Raw genomic sequence first — 20,401 nt, 5'->3', positions numbered from 1 at the left:
AAGGGAGTATGGGTACAATGACCTTAAAGAAGAATGTTGAGGGCTGTTGGTAGCTGTTGTGGTGGTGGTGGTGGTTATGGTGGTATTTCGGGCACTACAGGGGAGCAAAAAAATAGAAGTGGGGGGGGGGGAGTGGTGCACTGACCTCAAAAACAGAATCTTGATGGGTGTTGGTGGTGGTTGTTGTGGTAGATGTGGCATGCGATGTAGTTGTGGTGGAGTGTTGGGTGCTGTAGACCATGCCAGAAGGGCCGCTCATTGCAACCACCCAAGTCCCACTTAAAACCTCTGGGCACTGCTCTGTCATTGCTTCTAACACCCTCCTGCATGTACAATTATCATTATCAATTTCATTATCATCATTATATAACATGAATAACAACCTAACCACTGATCTGAACGAGTAAGATAACATGAATGAGGCAATAACTAACCTCAATAAGATAATAACTAAACCAGGTCGCTAGAATACGATAATAACTAACCTACTGGCTAAGTAAGTAAGATAATGACATGAATGAGATAAAAACTAACCTTAATAAATTATCAGTAATAATTAGAAAATCAGACAGCCAGCAGATAATAACTAACCTACTGGCATAATTGAATAATACAATAACTAACCTTCTAGTGGGGGGTGACAGGTCAACTGATACCCCATTTTCACTTATGTCCATCTCATAACTAGTGATGGGGTGGGGTGGACTGGTGGCAGTTAGAGGGTAGTGATTTGTGAGCAGAGAAACAAAATGCTCTGTGTCACCATCTTCTCCTGACTTGATATTACTAACTTCATCTTTCTTCTTTTCCATATCATTTGTCTTCACCTTGCTTGCACTCATCTTCTGCTTCCGGTGCCTACCCATACTCATAATTAGGAAAGACAGGAAGATTAATATTAATGCATATCAACTGCACTCATGCCTAGACCTATTTTCTTGCCTCACCAACTCCGTCTTCATCTTGCATTGCATCACTGACTCTTATTCATCTCCTCCTCCTCCTCCTCTTACTGCTGCTAATACTATGAAACTCTTTCTCACTCCTCTACCTCAAAACATATATTTTTTCCCTCCACCCTCTTCATTCCATCTATGTATCTGTCTATCTACATTTACAAGTGTCCACTCCTTCACTGCCCCATCAGAAGTATAGGAGCCTGGGGCTAGGCTACTTAGTCATAAGATTTAAGAGTGGCATTATGTGATCAATAAACCCTAATTAACCCTTGGATGTAAACCCTTACCAGCCACATCTTGTTGGTGTGCCTGAACCCACTAGACCACCAGGCATTTGACTGGTTGTATGATAACCACCCAAAGTAGTACATACAGTAAATGGCTGTTTGGTTTACAGGATACCATTTGGCTTGTCAACCGATGTAGTCCCCCGAAGGTAGCAGTACATCAAGTGAGTGGATGGTGGGTGCCCCCAGCTACCATAACCAAGAAGGCAAGCCTAAATATTTAACTGTATCAGTCACTGTTCTGCTTAGTACTATAATCAGCCAACAAGGGGGCAGATATACTAACGCCTCCCCTTAAGGTCCCCATACGAGGGTTTGCATTTTGCCATGTACTGTACTAACATTTCTCCAACCATCATGCGGTAGCGGTAAGCTAAGGGATGGGGAAGAACTCTCTGTTTGGGGGAATTTTTCCCTGCTCTGCTGATGGTCTTTTTGGCCAATCACATGGCAGGATGCTTCTCTCCCTGGAAGCTTCAGCCAATCATTGTGGTTGGAGACACTAAGTCTCAGCTGATGAGAACTCAAATAAAAACCTGGGACAGGCTATTTCACACTGTAATGAAATGCATGTACAGTATATGAAATTTATGTCATTTTGGGAAGTGCAGAGTGAGCAGAAGACATCTCTCATTTCATTACTGTACAACACTTACTTGCTCAACTACTCTGTTCTGTGCAACAGTATTGTACAGTACATTATGATTACTGTACAGTAATACTGTACAGTATACACTACATGCACTATACTGTACAGAACTATACATTTATATTGTTACAATCTCTTCAGTGTTACTGATTCAGTGTGTGGATGGACAAGGAGCCCTCCATGTCATAAGGTAACAAGGTGGTGGGATGAAGATGTAGAAGATGCAGTTAAGGAGAGAGGACTATTTGGTTGCCATGTGAAAGGCTAGAAAGGAGGGCAAAATCTGAGTCTTGAGAGACTTTTACAGGGTCACCTAAATAGTGCTGAAAGGAAGAATGTGGTATTTAAGGTAGCAAATCATATCAAGAGGAAAAACAGGGATATCATAGGTGAACAGTGTGTGAAGAATGATGAAGGGAAGGGAGTGGTGGACAGTAAGACTATTAATGACATCTGGAGAGAGCATTAAAACCTACTGGCTGCTGAATGAAGAGTTTGGAACAGGAAAGGCTTGGAGTCAGGGAATCCATTGCTTAGCCATTGGCCTTTCTCTGATGCTGCTGCAGTAAGCAGGGCAACAGGCAGAATGAAGTTGGGGAAGGAGGCGGGTGTGTCTGGGTTGACTGCTGAAAGGTTGATGGCCTCAGGAGACACAGGAGTGGGTTTAGTTATTGATTTAATAAATTCGGTTTTACTGTATATGAGTGTGTTGTCCCAGATGACTGACCGAAAAGTGTAATTGTAAATGTGTACATGATGACTTGGAAAAAGGAGATTATAGAGTATCAAACTTTTGGACCAGGTAATGATTGTAATGGAGACAGCCCTAGAAGATATGACAAAGGAAAGAGTGAATACTGATGAGATGCAGTTTGAGTTTATGCCAGGCAAAGGAACCACTGATGCCATATTCATTGTCTGACAGCTTCAGGAAAAATACATAGGAAAGAAAAGGAGTCATGCTTTGTTTTTGCTGATTCGGAGAATGCCTCTGACAGAGTCCCTACGGAGGTGGTGTAGTGGACGATGAGAAAGCCTGGGATTGAGTGGTATGGCTATGTACATGGGTGTTCACACCCTGGTGAGAGTGAATAGAGATTTGAGCAATGAGTTTTCCATGAATATTGTCATGCATCAGAGGTAAGTCTTAAACCCCTTATTGTTTCCCATGGTGCATGAAACTCTTTCATGTAACTTTAAAAATTAACTTCTATGGGAACTGTATGTTGATTGCAGAGACTGAAAGGGTGGCAGAGAAAAGATTTAGGAAGTGGAGAGATGGAATGGGGCACAAAGTTTTAAAAGGTGATCAAACAAAAGTGATGATAATCATCCAGGGCTGGTGGTAGTACTGTCCAAGCAAAGAAAGTGTGTCCATGTCCAGCTTTGCTACAAGGGTGTGTGAGGCAACTCCATCTTGTACAGAATTTGTGATAAGTGGGTACATAAGAGATGTAGTGGTATTAGAGGTAGGCTGCAAAATAATGCTGATTTCATGAGTGTGGTGTGTTGGGGATAGCATGTACAGACTGTCAAGCATGAAAGGATTGATCTTGCTGGTGAGTCTCTTCAGTGTGTGGAAGAGTTTTGTTATTGGAGAGAACTGTTATTTGCTGGAGGCGGGGCTGGAGGTGGCTCTGTTGCTAAGGTAAGGAGTGGTCAGAGGAAGTTCAGAGAGTTGTTGTCTCTCCTGACATTGAAAGGGCTCTTCCTCTGTGCTATGTGATCTTTATATGTGGCGTGTAATGCTGTATGGTACTGAGACCTGGGCAGTAAAGGAACAGGATATTCATAAGCTTAACATACAGAAATGACTGATTAAGTGGATGTGTGGTGCGTCCTTGAATGTGAAGCCTGAGGGATAGGATTACAATTGAATTGTTGAGAGGAAGGATGGGACTGGAGTGTATTGGTGTTGTGATGTGGAGGGGTAGATTGAGATGGTTTGGGCATGTTGAGAGAATGGAGGATGACAACTGGTTGAAGAAGGTGAGAAGTGTGAACCTCGAGGGTAGGGTTGCTAGAGGCAGACCGAAAAAGATTGGGGACGAGGTCATAAAGTGTGCCCTCAGGGGGTAAGGGACTGAATGGGGAGGCTGTCAGAGATCGAGCAGTGTGGAAAGCTGCCATTTGGTGACCAAGGCTGTCGCATGCAAGCATGATGGAGCCTTTATAAAAAAAAAAAAAAAAAAAAAACAACTACCAGTATGTGAAACGATATGATGATTACTTTCTAACTCCCAAAGAGAGGAGGGGAGATTCCATCTCCCCCTTGGGAGTAATTTTAAAGCAATAGACTCTAGAGATAATTTTAATATACAATGGCATGAAATTCTGTGGTATTATGGAGATCTTTACTATTTTCGGGGAATATAAAGATTTTGTACTTTAATGCAGCATGACAGTTGTTTGAGGACCGAAATTTTTTCCTTACTCTGGAGGGGGAAAAAAAGAAAAAAAAAAAGGCATTTGGTTAGATAATGTATCAGACCTGTAACCAACATATGAGGGTTTTTTATTTATCATTTTGTGTGTTTTTTTTTTCTTTTTATCACCTCCCCTCCTTTGGAATGTCCAAATTTTCCCTGCCCCCCTCCCTAACTTAAAATAACCTAACCTAACACTACACCTTAACCTAACCTAAATTAGCCTAGCATAAATTAAACTAGGCTAAATTTCATAATTAATCATGGAGCTTTTGTTCTAGAGTCTTATCCTATTGGAATATTCTATTATGGGCTTTTGTCCTGACACTGTGCACTACTGTACAGCAGACATGGGGTCTGTTACTGGGTTTCCATTACTGTTACTATTAATTTCATTTGCTCGCTATTATATTACTATATAGTTACTTTAGTGGTCATCTGTTACTATTACTATTACCTGGTCATCTATTAGTATTACTATTACTATTAATATATTAATTACAATAGCGGTAATAATTAAATTGAAAATGTTTTTTATTTTCATTATCGTTGGGAGGCTGTTCCACAGAATGCACAAGTATGTCTAGATCATCTGATGGCCTATTGACCACTCCCCATTCTGCAAGGTCTCCTGTGGTGTACCTGCAGCTTGGAGAGCAACCATCAGGTCACCAAGGTGAGAAGGCTGTTTTTATCATAAATGGTATTAAAGAAGTGTCTGTAATGGGAAAGTAATATACAATTATCTATTACTTTGCCTTCTATTACTATTACAATTACTATTACAGCCAGGAAAACTGGTGATCTATTACTATTACTCTGAAAACCCTGTAATAGTCTAACATATTACATACTGCTATTACCCTGTGTCTGCTGTAAACCACACCATACACTATTACACACTAACATTACTGCACTGAACAAAATTAAAGCACATAAAAGTACTATAATTAAAGCACTACAATTTTGTCTAGTTAGTACTTGGATGGGTGACTGCCTGGGAACACCCAGATGCTGTTGGCATACCTACTTGTCAAGTGGGGTTGGTGGAGGATTAGTGCCCCTCCCTGTAAAACAATTAACTCTAAGCCCTTGGCCACCCCGTGTGGGATACATGGCGTCTGGCAATGAATGAATGAATGAAATTTTGTACAACACAAAAGCACTTTAATACTGTACAACACTAGTGCACATTATAGTACTGTACAGCACTATGCACAAATGTACACAGCATTATACAATATTGTACACAGTACTCTGATACAATAACCAAACCGTACGTGTTCCCTTCGTGTCAACAAGTGGGTTGGTGGAGGGTTAGTGTCCCTCCCCGTAAAACATCTAACTCAAAGTCAAATGACCACCCCTTATGGGATTATGGCGTTTGGCAATAGATAAATAGATACACAGTACTCTGATACTGTACAGCATTAATTTACCCTGCTGTACAATATATTGCCCTACACAGTTGTGTAGAACCCCAACAAACTACCCAATATAGCAAAATAATTCACTGTATATTATAGAGGATGTTTGATTCGACTTATTTCGCTAAGGTCGGTTTGACCAACCCTCCCTTGGCGACGACCCACTCCCCTCCTGTAAAAGTCGAGTGATCATGAAAATCCGACGCCAATCTCGTTTCCCCCTCCCGTTGTGAGTTGAGGGACCGCAACTGCGTTAAAACAACTGTACTAAAGCAACTACATCTGACCCAGACTAAGCATGGACGTGCTTTTTTTTTTTTTTTTTTTCCAGAATAGTGTCTCTTTCCTCATTTTCACCTAAACAATTACCCTTTGCAACTGCTATGTTCACTTAACCCTTCACGCCGATAACGTATTTTTTTTTTTTTTAATATAATCAGTTTACCACCAGATGATTAAATACATCTTCAGAAAGACCTTGCGTTTCTTCCGCTAAATCTCCTACCAATCTCGCGTAATACGATCGCTCCCAGTTTTTATATCAAAATATGGACACTACAAATGCACTGTGCTCAACGATCACACCTGTTAACGAAAGTTTTATACCTGCACTGCTTCCGCACACTAGCGTCCTGGGCAGTGAATAATATACGGGGAAAAAAATATCTCAGCGATCCTCACCGGAGGTACCGCACACGTTGACTTTCCTAGTCTCAGGCGTGCTTGCCTGCAGGGTTGTCAACTCAAATTTTCAAGTGTTAGACTCATCCCTAAAAGTTACTAAACTCCGCATCAAAAGTCGCTAGCTAGTATTATCCCCGCTTTTGTCGTTAATCTATAGTCACTTTATATCAACACTTTAGAATATTTGCTAAATAGCAGAAAATTATAGCTTGGTCCACAAATAGGAAGCATTATTTGTAAAATGTTGTCTGATGAACCGTACCACCACTTTTTTCCCCCCAAGCGATCTACATTGTGTTCTTGCTTCATTTATTTTAAAAAGTTAGACACATGAATGCTACAAATTAATGAGCTTAAACGGAACCCTATAGTCGTGTAGGCCTATCAATGAAGCGTTTATGGCCAACATTTTATTTGCGTACTCCAGTGATTACTATTGTAAAAATAAATTTTTGTGCAGGCAACGAATATCATCAAGGATGGACACAAATCTAAGGAAAATTGTGGATGAAGGAAGGAATCACAGTCATAATAAGGATCACGGGTTGGATTGGACGAGAGCAGACTGACTTGGCAACGCTGATTAAAGATCGTTTAAACTACAAGTTTCGATGTAAACATTGGCGTGTGGCTGCATACTGGTGACTAGGGTGAATATGTGTGAAGGACAACGTTAGTGTGACAATGGAAGCAAGGTTCGTAAAGTACGATGAGATTATCTTCGAAAAACTCCGAATTGTACATGTGGACGATGAGAAAGTGGTGGGAGTGTTGTACAACTTCGGCGAGCTGAAAGATCTGCGGGATCATCTTCACCAGTATAACTTCTGGTTTTCCACCAGGAGTGTTGACAAGCACTGTAAGACTTTAACCATCATCATCATGATCACTGTGGCACAGCCTTCTTTACTGTACAGAGTACTTTGTTCATGCATGTTGTGGTACTTAATGTCACCACATCGTCGTATCATCCTTCTTCAGTGTAGGTGTATATATTAATGTCATGTATTTTCGTTGTTGACAGCTAAACATTCCCAGTAGTTTGCTTTTACAGCCCCATTTCCCCATTTCTTTTTGGACTTAGAAACTGTTTTCTCCGATGATTTTTGGTATTCCAGTAAGTACTGACTGTTGTAACTTTTTTTACCAGCAGTAGCACGGTAATCTATCTATCCATCTATAGCCCGACACCCTCATTTTGCAAAGGGTGGCCGCAGACAAAACGCCTCCAAGTTGCTCTGTCACCCACTATTTGACTGCCTTCCCCGCAGCTCATTCCCCTCTCCCTTATATACCTCTCAGCTCCATCCCTCCACCTTGTCCTCAGTCTTCCCCTCCCTCTTTCTCCCTCCACTTCACTTACATACACCGTCATTCATTAGAGCCACCCCTACATCCACTGCCCTACCTTGCACCTCCTTTGCAACCCCATCCATGTATATATTAAACAGCCATGGAGACATTACACATCCCTGTTTCAGTCCCACGTTTAGATCAGAGAACTCACTCAGCTTAGTGTAAGGCTGCATATAAAATGCTGGATGTCATGAACTCAGTGGCTGAGTTAGGTTTGTAGCTGGCATGGATTCATTCACTTATCAGAGTTTAAAATTATTTATTTACTTATTTTTTACATTATATCGTATATTTGTGGTCTTTATATTAATACTTGTAGTCTCTGTATTATACCAGGTAATTCAGATATGAGAAAGTAGCTACTTGTAATAGGCATTAATTATGAAAGGGACAAATCATTCTCTTATCTCCTGAGTTTCTAGTTTTTAGCATACCTTGCCATCAGGCCTATGCAAATCATGTTTCACAGTCTTATCTTGGTAACCAGGTAAAGCATCTGTGACCGATCTTCCCTAGCAGACTCAACCTGGCATGTACTGGTGATGCTGATGGTAAACTTGAGGGTCATACTGTACTTTGACGAGATTTTTTAACATCTCATCCTTAGCAACTTACCATACACAGTATACTTTTGTACATTATTGATGCAGACAGTGGTAATGCAGTATGAAAATTATATATATAAATAGCATACAAGTGAGTGTTAAGGTGTAACATGTGGAAAATAAATCATTAAGCAAGAGATTTTCATCATGCCACCTGCAATATGACCCTAAGAGTGCTGTTTGTTAGCAGATGAGAATCGGTTGAGCATCCACTGGGTGTTGCCAAAGCTGCAGGGAGCCCCACCACAGGGTGTGGCACTCAATGACAATGCTCCCTTCATCATCACACGTGTCGTCAACAAGGACTGTCGTCGTGGTCGTGCATACTGGAAGGTGGGACAAGGAGGTTCTTTTTTATTAACCCTTTTTAATCCCTTCGGTCTGATGATATGTTATACGTATTATTCTAGTATTCTTGTCATTACCAGGTGATTTGATTAAACTTAGGATGGACCTTAAGTTGTGACAGGAATTATGAAGGCTGCATCGAACTTCTATAGTTCAAAATGTCTCTTTGAAGCAGAGTAAATTGGTCCTGTTAGAGGCATAGTACTAGATTAATGTTTTTTCCAGAAAGAAGGCATTCAGGGTCGTAATCATGAAAAAAAAAAAAAAAAATCCTCACGTTACCATATATAAAATTAATCATATGAGCTAGAATTAAAATACATCAGCACCACATGAATATTTGGAAGTCAGAGGAAGAGGGAAAAACAAACTGTGGGAGGCTTTCTGAGTTGACCATTTATTTATTTGAATGGTAGTGCCTGCCAGCCATTGCTAAATCTTGGATTAGAGTTGGATAAAAAAAAGGAATGAAGCTTATTTTTAAGACAAGTCCTTTGTGCCTGCCTAAAAGGATGGAGCATGGAGGCAGAGAGTTTAAGAAAACTGTCTGATGTTATAGCAGTATGATCAGGTATCCTTTCTCATAAACACTGACATCTGGGCTCCAAGTTTATTGCTCTTCAGTTTTGTGCTCTTTTATGTCAAGTTATTTCCTGCTTACATTTTCTTTACCAGGATCCATCCATCCACCATCCAGACCTACAATATATTGCCTCATGATGGTGTGGGGACCTGATAACATTTTTAAAGGGAATGATTAGCTGTATTGAACACTTTTCTTATCTGATAGGGATTTCTCAAGCATGACTGACAAGCTTTCAGGTTTTTGTATTGTACCCAGTATATCAGATTCTTCTTTTATGATGGTGCTGTAGTTTTATTATGTAATTATAAGGTAAATGGTCATATACTGTACAAAGCTGGTTATAACATTGGTTTAGGCTTAGTAGAGATATAGGCAATTCAAGGCAGTCAGAAAATGTCCGCCGTGGGAGGATTGTTATTTATTTATTTATTTTTTTATAAAATATGATTTAGTGATTTTTTGATCTGCAGATTACATAACTGCCAAAACGTTGTCAGCATCATTGTCATGTTTGCTGATAGCTTTTGACATGTACTGTTTGTAAGGAAGTAGTCCTGTAATAATTCGTTCTGCTGCTGAAATTCAACATAAACTTGGAAGTGGCTCTTTGCCAGTAATCATTTGCTATATCCTTTGTGTTCCACCTTCAGAAAAAGAGTGAGTGCAGTGATGGAGATGATGGAAGGAGGGATGGGGAGGTGGGGAAGGTGCGGAAGAGGAAACCATACCGCACCATCAAGAGCGACTGTCCCGCCAAGATGACTGTCAGGCACATTGTGGTAGGTGCTGAATGTTCTGCGATACATTCAAGTTGATCTGGCCTGAAGGTCAGTACTGTATGTCAGAAGTCACTCCATCCCTGCTAACCTAACCTAATTGAACATAACCATACCTAAACTAACTGAACCTCTTGCCTCTAACCTAACTTAATGTACATCCTTACCTGATCTAACCTAACTAAATCCAACTTATTCCAACCTTACTGCCGGGTACAGATTGCGTTAGAGTTCAGATTGACATGTTTTCTTTATTGTTTTCTGTATTTAAGTGTTGTGAAGTTATGTATATATTTATATTGTAAAATACTTATAGTAGTGTAGTTATGTTTGTGGGATGATTATACATATAACACTCCTCTTCCACTCCACCTGGCAGTTCCTTGTGTCATACAAGGATGGCTTAGTCAGCTCATTAGCAGTGTCTGCTCTGCCCCATTAATTTCCTGCTCCCACTGTCATACTCATGTCCACACCAGTAGATGGACCCACGATTGAGTACTATTTATGGGTCTCTCTGTATAGTGGATTTTGAGAGCTTGAGTTATGTGTAAATGACTGTGTGATCCATTTCACTGGGCATATAGTTTGAGAGGTGGACTTTTGTGTTTTTCTATGTTTGTGGATCATGCGTCAGGGCATTTCATAGGTAGGAATCATTCATTTACCAGATTCAGCATCATCCATCTCCTCCCACCTTCAGATTCACTTTCATGTACTGTACCTTTTTAATTCCTTCCATCCAATGATTTTTTCAGTATATTCCATTTACCGTCAGATGATTGAAGTCAGCCATGGAAACTCCTCTCTTATTGAAAGAGAGATTATCTCTAACTCCTGCAGTTCACAGTGTTCCTCTTGAGTTGAAGGTTGTCTTCTGGAGGTAGCTGCTAAAAATAAAGTGGAAAAGAAGTACTAAGAATAAAGTGGAAAAGATGTGATTATATCGAAGAGGTTAACCACCCAAAGCTGTATCCATTCTCTGTGTAATGCTGACTGTATTCACAGGCATACCCACAATTTGCAGTCAGCTCAGACACCAGCAAGAAGATGAAAGGGAAGTTTGCCAACCTGCTGAAGCAAGCCATCATACAAGATGAGGCTGTGGGGGAGGAGAGGTTCGTCGTGTCGGTGAGTCGTGCCAGCCACCACCACAGTCATCCCAGTGAGGTGCCCCGCAACACGCCGGTACCCCTGCACCCCCTGGTGGCTCGCTATGTCACTACGCTGGTCGCCGGGGGAAACGTCGCCTCGCCCAGAGCAATAAAAACGCTTGTGACACAATTTTCAAGAGAGACTTTCAACGAGAATGAAGCATCTCCCCATGACCGCTGCTTCTATCCGATGGTCAAGGACATCAGGGAGCTTCTGAGGAGGCTGGTGCGTGATGCTGAGGCCAGTGAACAGCATTGTGCCAGTTTGGAGGAGGAGGTCAGTATGTTGGAACCAGATGACCCTTCCAAGGCACAGGGGTTTTCTTCCGTAGATGAACCTCAGGGGAAGATATCCACACCAGTTAATGACAGTGAGGATAAAGATGGTTCTTCAGATGATCATTCATTTAGCAGACTGTTATCAGCAGCTGACCAGCCCATTACTAAAATATTCACTTCTAATGATGAACCACATGATAGAATACTCACTCCTGTACTTCAGCCTTTAACTCATATATTCACACCAAACATCCAGCCAGACAGTGAAGTGTTTGCACCAGTGGATGAACCTGTGAGTAAAATCATACTTAAGGACGAATGTGAAGGGATAGTGGATGATGGAGCGGAGAGTCTAGTCATGGAGAAGCAGATTATTGTGATGTCTGAAGGCTACCTCACATTACAGTTCACCCAGGACCCATCAGAAGACGATTGTGTAACCATGCACATTGCTTCCCCACACAACTCCCCAGCCAGACAGGAGGCATTATTGGATGTGAAATCTCCATTCCCCAATTTAACTGATGTTGATGTTGTAAGCTCAGAAAAGGTAAAGCTAGTGTCAGCATTGGAACGAACTTTCCAGCAGGTGGCAAGTGTGAGTGACCTCCCAGCATTGAAGGAAGCTCGTAGATGTGTGGAACAGGCAACACTGGTCTTACAGTCCTCATTAAACAATTGAAGGTCAGTACAAGAAAATTGTTTTGCTATACCGTACTCTCTTTAACCCCAGTACTTGGTGCCATGAGTGACCTCCAGGCATTGAAGGGAACACTTAGATACAAGGAACAGGCATCATTAAACTTACAATCATCAGTGAGTGAGCGAAGGTCAGTATGGTACAAGGAAACTTTTTGGCCATATTGTATATTGTGTAACTCTTTTCTTTGGTGATGTGAGTGACCTCCCAGCATTGAAAGAAGCACTTAGATGTTTGGAACCATTGGTCTTCAATGTGTCACTGAGTGAATGAAGGTCAGTACGAAGTACTGTAGTAGTTTTGTCATACCAGTATTCTCTTTAACCTGTTCACTGAGTTTCATGGCTGTATGGATCAGGTGCCCTTCAGAACCCATTAAGCATGGCATGAATGTGTACAGTCAAACTGTCAACCATTGTCAGACGTGCAAATTGACCGTTACAGTTCATAGTTTGATCGTGTACTTTTATATTTGATTTTTATTCCCTGTAATTGGTATTATTATTATTATTATTATTATTATTATTATTATTTTTATTCTTATGGTAGGTGAGCTGTCAGTTAGTGAATGATTTAGTGAAGGCTATGCATAAACCCTCTAATCTGAAAAGTTTTACGGGCTCCTCGGCTTGATAAATGATCTGGGGGTAGAAATAAAAACAAAAAACTTGCATGCAGTACTTTGGCTGAGGAGGTTACTGATGAAAATGCTAGTGTGGGTCCAGGTGTGATTTGAAGTATCAAGGGATGTTGAGCTGTTTACTTTCCCATGAGACAGCATTTGATGTATTCAGTGTTAACAGTAGGTACAAGTGACAAAGTGGTGGAAAGTGAAAGAGTGTGGTGCATAGGAGGACTACTGAGGTTTCAAGAAAGCCTTTTCTCATCTATTCTTTGAGTTGGACTGATGAAAAAATATGATGTGACAGGCAAGACATGGGAACAACTCTCACATAGTTGCCCCCCTATTGATAAAAAATTTTGAGTTATGGCCATTAGGGTCACAAACTTTTTTTTGAGAAGCATTTATTTATTTTATTTTATTTATTTATTTTTTTTAGTGTTTACAAAATGCAGTGGTGACCCACTACTGTATACAATCATCTGGTATGCAGTTTATTGCTGTAAAAATTGATGAAAACTTATACCCAGTTTTGGGCCAGTAATAGTGAAAATTGTTTATGTGATTTTTGCAACGATCACGTATGATGATCCCATGTGGACGTGCGCCACCCTTGCAAGCCAACATTCATTTGTTTGAGTCAAAAGTGCCGCCCCGTGTTTACATGCGCATTGAAACACCATCGCCGTCGCAAAGTAGCTAATATTGCGCTAAGAAAAGCTCAGTGTGTGTTATTGAGTGGAGAGATAGCATTTTTTGTGTGAAATACTGAAACCTGTGACTTTGAGAACACCACATCACTCCCCTGCTGCCTCATCACATCACTGTCCTTCCACCTCATTGCATTGCTCCCCACCTGCCTCACCGCAACACTCGCCCTCGGCCTCACCACTTTGTTTTTCCCATCGCTCATCACCTCCTCTTAACGACTTAGAGTGATTGCCCAGGTCCTCCAGCTGTCCCCCAGTCTCAGGTGGACACATGGTGATAACTTAGACCAGCCCACGACATACTTCAGATGGGTGGCGGAAATGTTTTATGAAATTTTGAGTTATGTAGCCCTTGACCCTCCAACATATCCCCATTAAACCCACGTTAACCCTGTCAGGTTTCTGGGCCGGGCAGATTATGTCTGTGCTTGAGTCGGCTGCTCTTGTGCTGGCCCAGATCTTTGCGCTGCAATATTTTTCTTTGATCGCTTTGTGTAAATACACTTTTTATGATAGAATGTTGGTTTGGGTGTCATTTTAAAGCTGAATAGTTGTATTATATTGTAGTATGTTCAAAATGGAAAACAAAGAAAATAAAAAAGTCAAAATGACGAGTTGAAGTCAGGCAAAAACCAAAAATTTAATACCTTGCTGTAAAAAAAAAAAAAAATAAAAAAAAAAAAAAAAAAAAAGCTAATAAAGGTGTATAAATCATTTTCATTTCTGCATTTTACTGCACGGTAAAGCGAAAGGAAAAAGAAGCACAATCTTTCTATGATTCTCGGCCACATATTCGCATTGTGATCTTTTTCTTTGATCGGCCTGTGTAAATATAGTTTTCACAATAGAACGTTGATTTTGGTGTCATTTTAAAGCTGAATAGTTGTACTATATCGTATTATGTTCCAAAAAGGAAAACATCATCATCATCTTCATCCAGACCTCCTTTCCCACCCTAGGGCAGGGTGAGGAGTAGCATTGTCCAGACAGCCTAAGTTTCCCCAATTCAATGGGCCACACTTCCATTTACTTATCATTCAAGCCCACAGAATCCTGGCTCCATCAGTTAGGAAAGCAAAAAAAAATTATCAAAATGACGAGTTGAAGTCAGGCAAAAACCAAAACTTTTATACCTTGCTGTAGAAAAATATTTGTCAAGATCAGCTGTGTAGTACCCACCACGCATTCCGTGATGTCACACTCAAGTCTCTTTGTTATGATGCGTAAACTCAATTTATGGTGAATATTTTTTAAAAATATCTTAAAATGACGCATAAATGTGTCATCGGAATCTGACGTAGGATTTGAAATGACGCGAAAATGCTTCATAGGAACCTCAGAGGACTAAATTGACATCGAGTTAAGATTTATTGAAATGCAATTAGTTCTTACTTTCGTAACCCAATCGTGAATCGAGTCGTAACTGTAATCTAGTGTAGAGTTCATAAGCTGTTAAAACTCAGCATAAGTGTTACCACCGATCAGATTTAGGTTACATGAGGCAGTTGGTATGGGCATCTTCATTTTACCTTTTGTTGATGGTGTTCACCAGTAATTTTTACATATTTGGTCTTGGATACTAGCAAATTGAACTTAAAAACCATTTGAGTTACAAACAGATTCTCAGTCTCAATTAAGTTTGTTAGTAGGGAAGTGACTGTACATGTCCAGAGTCATCTTATACTGAACAGCTGCAGTGACCTACGTGCTACAGTTTGAACAAGAATACTGACCAATTAAATGATTTCATTGAACAAAAGCCAAACAGTAATTAAAATGAAGCTGAACTGTGCAAGGTGAGAGAAAAGTAATGGATTCTTCATGACCATAGCTCTGTACAGTGCATCAGATTCTCTTGAGATGGGAGACCCATAGTAAAGTTTTATATATTTCCTATAGGACATGCCCTCCTTGCGTGGGGTGGGGAGGGAGCTGAGGGGCATTTGTATGGCCATGCAGTTCTGGTGCTCATGAATGTTAGTCACTGTGTGAAGGTGACCCTTTCCAAACTGTAAGCAGTTCATCCAAACAATATATTATGTGAGCTTGAACTAAGATCCAATCTTAACAGCCACAAGTATGGAAAAACTACAAAGACCGCAGATATAGCTCACTTGCAGCATGAAGCAAAAGTACAGGTACCGTAAGGTACTCTGTTTCAAGGGCTGTGTGAACTTGAGAGAGATACAAAGTTCATCTTGCCCTTATAACTCTGTGTTTCACCATCCCCCATCACAAAGGAAGAAAATGAACTATTTCCCAATCCAGTTACCAAATTTCCACATCAGTATAAGGAGGGGACTGTTCACCTGCCCTTGACCATTTTAGTCACCTTGTATGAGGTGTGATTACTTAAGTCGGATTTTTCAGTAAATTTTTAACAGATGGTTATAGAAAGGAAGTTACTTAGAACTACATAAACTTAATGTTGAAGAAATTAATTTGAGTAATTCCAATATATTGCCAATTCTTCTCAGATTCTTTAGGTGAACATGATAATGAAATAAATCTCTTAGAAAAATACAATAATTACATAAGGCAATAATGTATTTCTGTGAGTTTTGTGTTGTCAGGGAAGGTTGTTTAAGGTAAGTAATTTGCTGCTGTGTAATTAAATAGCAATTGCTCAGATGCTAGATAGTCAGTTAGTAAAGGTATTATAACAACTACATTCAGTGATATCATAGGTTGTATATACCTCTTCTTGTTGCTCAGACTTTAATAGTCATTGTTTTGTATATAACTTGTACAAAGCTGGTTTTATGAGAGAGAGAGATCCATGCATTCAACACATGCTAATACTGCTGTACAGTTTATCTGTCTGTCTATTGCCAGACACCATAATTGCTTAAGAGGTGGCTGTTTGTCTTTGAGATAGTTGTTTTACGGGGGGGGGGGGAGCAATACCCCTACACTAACCCACTTGTCACGTAGGGAACACGTATCAGTTGGTTAAATGGTTACCACCTAGCATTGTAAACAGTTTCCTGGCTTACAGAAAACCATTTGGCTTGTTACTCAATGTTAAGCCACCTGAAAAGGAAAGAGTTGGTAAGCTTGTGATGGCTGGGTACTGGCGATGCTGTGGAAATGTGTTGGTTTTTATTACTGCTTATAAAAGATACTCATCTTTGGGTTAAATCAGTCTGTGATACTTTTTTTGTAGTTAGGATGTGGGGTATTGTAAGTCACGTTGACATCCAGATTGGTGCTGGAGTGGGACATCTTCACGTAGTAGCACCGTCATACAGTGGAATTTTGAATTTCGACAGTTCACAATTCGACTTCGAATTTCGATGCGTTTTGGAGTGGGACCCCTACCTCACTTTTTGATGCAAAATTGTGTTTTTCGATGCTTTCAGGGCCAGACATCAACCAAAACAAGCAACGGTAATATTTTTGATGTGAACCAAAATGCAGGAAGTGAAGGAAAATTATAAGAAAAAGTATGAGCCTAACCTAATATGTGACATGTGTCAAGAAGAGAATGAAAATCAAAATCATTGATTCATATGTGAAACATACGAAGATGTGGTTCCGAGACAATTCACCGTCAAGTCAATTCGACGTCAGATAATTCCTTGTCAAAACATGGACGCAGCCAAAGGAGAAATGGCAGTACGGGAAAGAGCAGAAATACACCAAGTATACACTTGCTGTCAGTATGGCAGTACAATGCAGAACTACAGTTACATAACCACAAGTATGGTTCATAAAGTTTACAGGGGGTGTGGGAGGGATGGGGTGGAGAGGTTTATGAGAGAGGGGGGTATGAGTTGGGAGCAGGGCAGTGAAATGGCAGGGGACAGGGCGATGTGGAGGCGATTTGTTTGTGGCCACCCCAAACGGGATTGAGGCGTCTGGCAGTAGATAGTAGTAGATAGATAGGTTTGGAGGCCCTGGACCCAAACTAATTTTTCCCATAAGAAGTTCAGTTTAAATTTTGATTATTTGAATTTCGCGGTGATTTTTAGGCACATATGTCCGGTGAAATTCGAAATTCCACTGTAATTGGGTGACCCTGCTTCCCAGTAATACAGACATCTCTTACCCCCTTCCCTATTGGCCAAACAAAGGAGGATGGATTGCTGGAGTAGGGCAGCATCAGCTTGTAGTCCACTGGGTACATGCCCAGAGGAGCCAGGACTCACAACAACAGCAGCACTATACTACATAGCTCTGTGGTGATTTAATGGTGAATGAAATTAGATTTCTTAATTATTAGAATCTTCCTATAATGTTAATGGCATTACAAGTATGTAAAATGCAGTATTAATGGTGAGAAAGGTGTAACTGATACATGAGAAACATATAATCACAGAATTAACAAAGTTTATACGGTATATTGAGGTTATAATACAGTATACTGTATATATATATATACTGTATATATTTAAAGCTTAGGAAAGGCCTTTCTTATTGCATAGGTTAATGAATACTGCTTGTCAACTCTCACCATGTCCAAAAAATGAATCTCTCCCAAGCTGAATAAAATAATCTTCTGAAAACAAGAGTAAAATTGAAATAAAGCTTTGGATGGAAGGGGTTAACATAGTCAGTTAATACGGGTAGAGAGGAATAAAGCACTTTTCTTGACTAGAGGCAACCTTTTAATTGTAGTGGTTTGAGAATACAGTATATATAATTTTTTTTGGAGTTCATAATTATATATCTATCAGTGTCATCATCCTCTGGTAGCCTGCCCCTCTTTGGACCCTCCCCCCCAACAGAGGATGGCCAGGACAGAACCATATCTAGTCAGTTTTATTCAGTGTTACACATTTCTCTTGTTAGCAGTGGTAAATAGGTAAGTTAAAGTATTTCATCTGGTGTAGAAGATATTCTACACTGCAGTGGTTTGGTCATGAGGAACAAATGTGTAGTGATGTAAACAAAAGTGCCCATGTAACTGCATAGGTAATTGGAGTACTTATCTTGGTTGAGTGGTAATGTCATGGCTTGGGGTAGGGTTTGATTTCCCCTCAGTTTATTTGCAACAACAACAGTAATAAAATGCCTCCATACCAAATCTGACAGTACTGATAGGTTAGTGGAAATGGCTTGAATATTGAAACATGAAACAGTTGAGTATTTCATGGAAGATATTCTACGACTGGGAAGTGTGAAAGTTAGAGTGATGAGTGATTGGATGAATGGCACATTTTAGTGGGCAGTCTGTGATACTTTTCCATTACATATGTTTTTTACTTCCATTAAATCTTCCTTACTCATGGCCAGGATATTTCTGGTATGCTGTTCCAGCTACTGTCAGATGATTTAATTGATCTGAGAGTAAATATTAAGGGTATTAATACTGGTACCTTTGTATGGTCTGGACAACATAAGTACTATATTCTATTTCATGTACCATCAGATGAATTTAGTCCACTGAGAGTAAGTCATGGGATCTGTAGATTGTTACTACTGGTGCTACTAACTTTTTCATGGAGGGGACAACTTTAGTACTCAGTTCTAGATAAGAGAGAGAGGTTCATTCATCTGAGGGTGAGTCATAGGAGCTTGAGAGGGTTAATGAGAAATAGAACTTGGGTGATAATGATGATAATAATGATGGTGTAGATGTATATTGTGCTGATAATTAACTGGCAGTGTCTTTTTAGTTTGTCTCTTCCATCTTTTCTTACTTCTCTGTGAAGTGCATGATACCAGGTGAAATACTAATGTTGTGTTTTAATCTTGCATACTTGGCCTCATGTAATTCTGAGCTGTCTGTGTGCTGGCATTGATATCTGTTTTGTCTTTGTTGGATAACTAAGGTTCTGTAACTAAGCAGGGAGTATTGTAAAATTCATACAGTTTTATTTATGTAGTAGCTATTGTGCTGTATTGTATCAGTCACTTTTCAGTCTATTTGACAATAAAATTTTCTACTTGCTCTAGATTCTTCTTTATATGATACGGTATTGTTTGGGGTCTTTATGATGGAAATCTTGTAATTATTAATTTCATTTCATTTATAAAGAGTCCATCATGCATGCTTGCATCTACCTTGGACATCTAATAATGGCTGTCCTTGCTGCTGTTATTATTTACAGATTGAGATAGAGGTATGCACACTGTGTTGAACAAGCACAAAACAGTGAACAAGGTTCTACTTGAGCATTTATCCTGTGCAGCAGTTTACCAAAGGTTTGATAATGTCGGAGAGTGCTGTGAAATGAATATGTTACTCTGCAAGTGGAGCAGCATTCCAGGTGAGCACACAGAGATTTTTCACATGTGAAGTGGTAAGAGAGAGAAGAGCCGTACCCTTTCAATAGAGTGCAGTGACTTGTTCAATACTTTACTGTATTTAGGTGTAATTCCCCAGGCTTGAATGATAAGTAAATTATTTTGGCTCATTTCATTGGTCATGCTGTTGATATTTCTTCCATTTTTGTATGTTATGTTTCCTTTATTCCTGGAGTTTGCCTTACCGTATATTATCTTTAGACAGAGGAAGGGTCATGGCCATGATAATGGTTAAGTAATTACAGAACCCAAACTTTTGACTCTTATTGTCCTCACTGCCATGACTGGAGCTGGCTATGTAACTTCCTGGCCGCATCAGCAGTGTAAGAACATGTATCATCTCAAACCCACCACACCCAGACAGATGTGGCCATGAATCAGTCACCGTATCCCCTCTGTCATGTATCGTACGGACCAAGTTGGATAGTTGTCGCTCTGCGCATCAAAGAATCAAAGATCATAATACCACTATCCATGAGTAGTGATCAGGTGGGTTCAGGCATTCCATTTGGATGGATTCCTCAGTTCTATCTATATTGTTTGTTCTCCCTCCACTCTCATTCTTTCATGCCCTTCTTTCG

At 40.1% G+C, this 20,401-nt stretch overlaps 1 protein-coding gene across 1 annotated transcript; it reads left to right on the top strand.

Moving 5' to 3' along the window:
- Positions 1-7,116: 7,116 nt before the first annotated feature.
- LOC145411681 (uncharacterized) lies at positions 7,117-12,218 on the top strand. The gene is made up of 5 exons (XM_080281687.1): positions 7,117-7,291; positions 8,584-8,726; positions 9,093-9,113; positions 9,978-10,106; positions 11,112-12,218. Exons 1-5 carry the CDS (start codon positions 7,117-7,119, stop codon positions 12,216-12,218), a joined length of 1,575 nt encoding a protein of 524 aa, XP_080137813.1.
- The last annotated feature ends 8,183 nt before the right edge of the window (positions 12,219-20,401 follow it).

The sequence above is a fragment of the Coenobita brevimanus genome, chromosome 90 (genome assembly GCF_032717465.1).
Source record: "Coenobita brevimanus isolate Jiangsu-jjx chromosome 90, ASM3271746v2, whole genome shotgun sequence".
Taxonomy (NCBI): domain Eukaryota; kingdom Metazoa; phylum Arthropoda; class Malacostraca; order Decapoda; family Coenobitidae; genus Coenobita; species Coenobita brevimanus.
Note: the sequence above shows the minus strand (reverse complement) of the source record. Positions and strands in the feature narration are given on the sequence as shown.

Bases quoted from the DNA above. Each gene is read 5' to 3' on its own strand.
- LOC145411681 (XM_080281687.1), top strand. From the start codon at position 7,117: ATGGAAGCAAGGTTCGTAAAGTACGATGAGATTATCTTCGAAAAACTC. The intron at 7,292-8,583 runs GTAAGACTTTAA...GTTTGTTAGCAG, and splicing joins CAGGAGTGTTGACAAGCACT to ATGAGAATCGGTTGAGCATC. The intron at 8,727-9,092 runs GTGGGACAAGGA...TTTGGAAGTCAG, and splicing joins GTGGTCGTGCATACTGGAAG to AGGAAGAGGGAAAAACAAAC.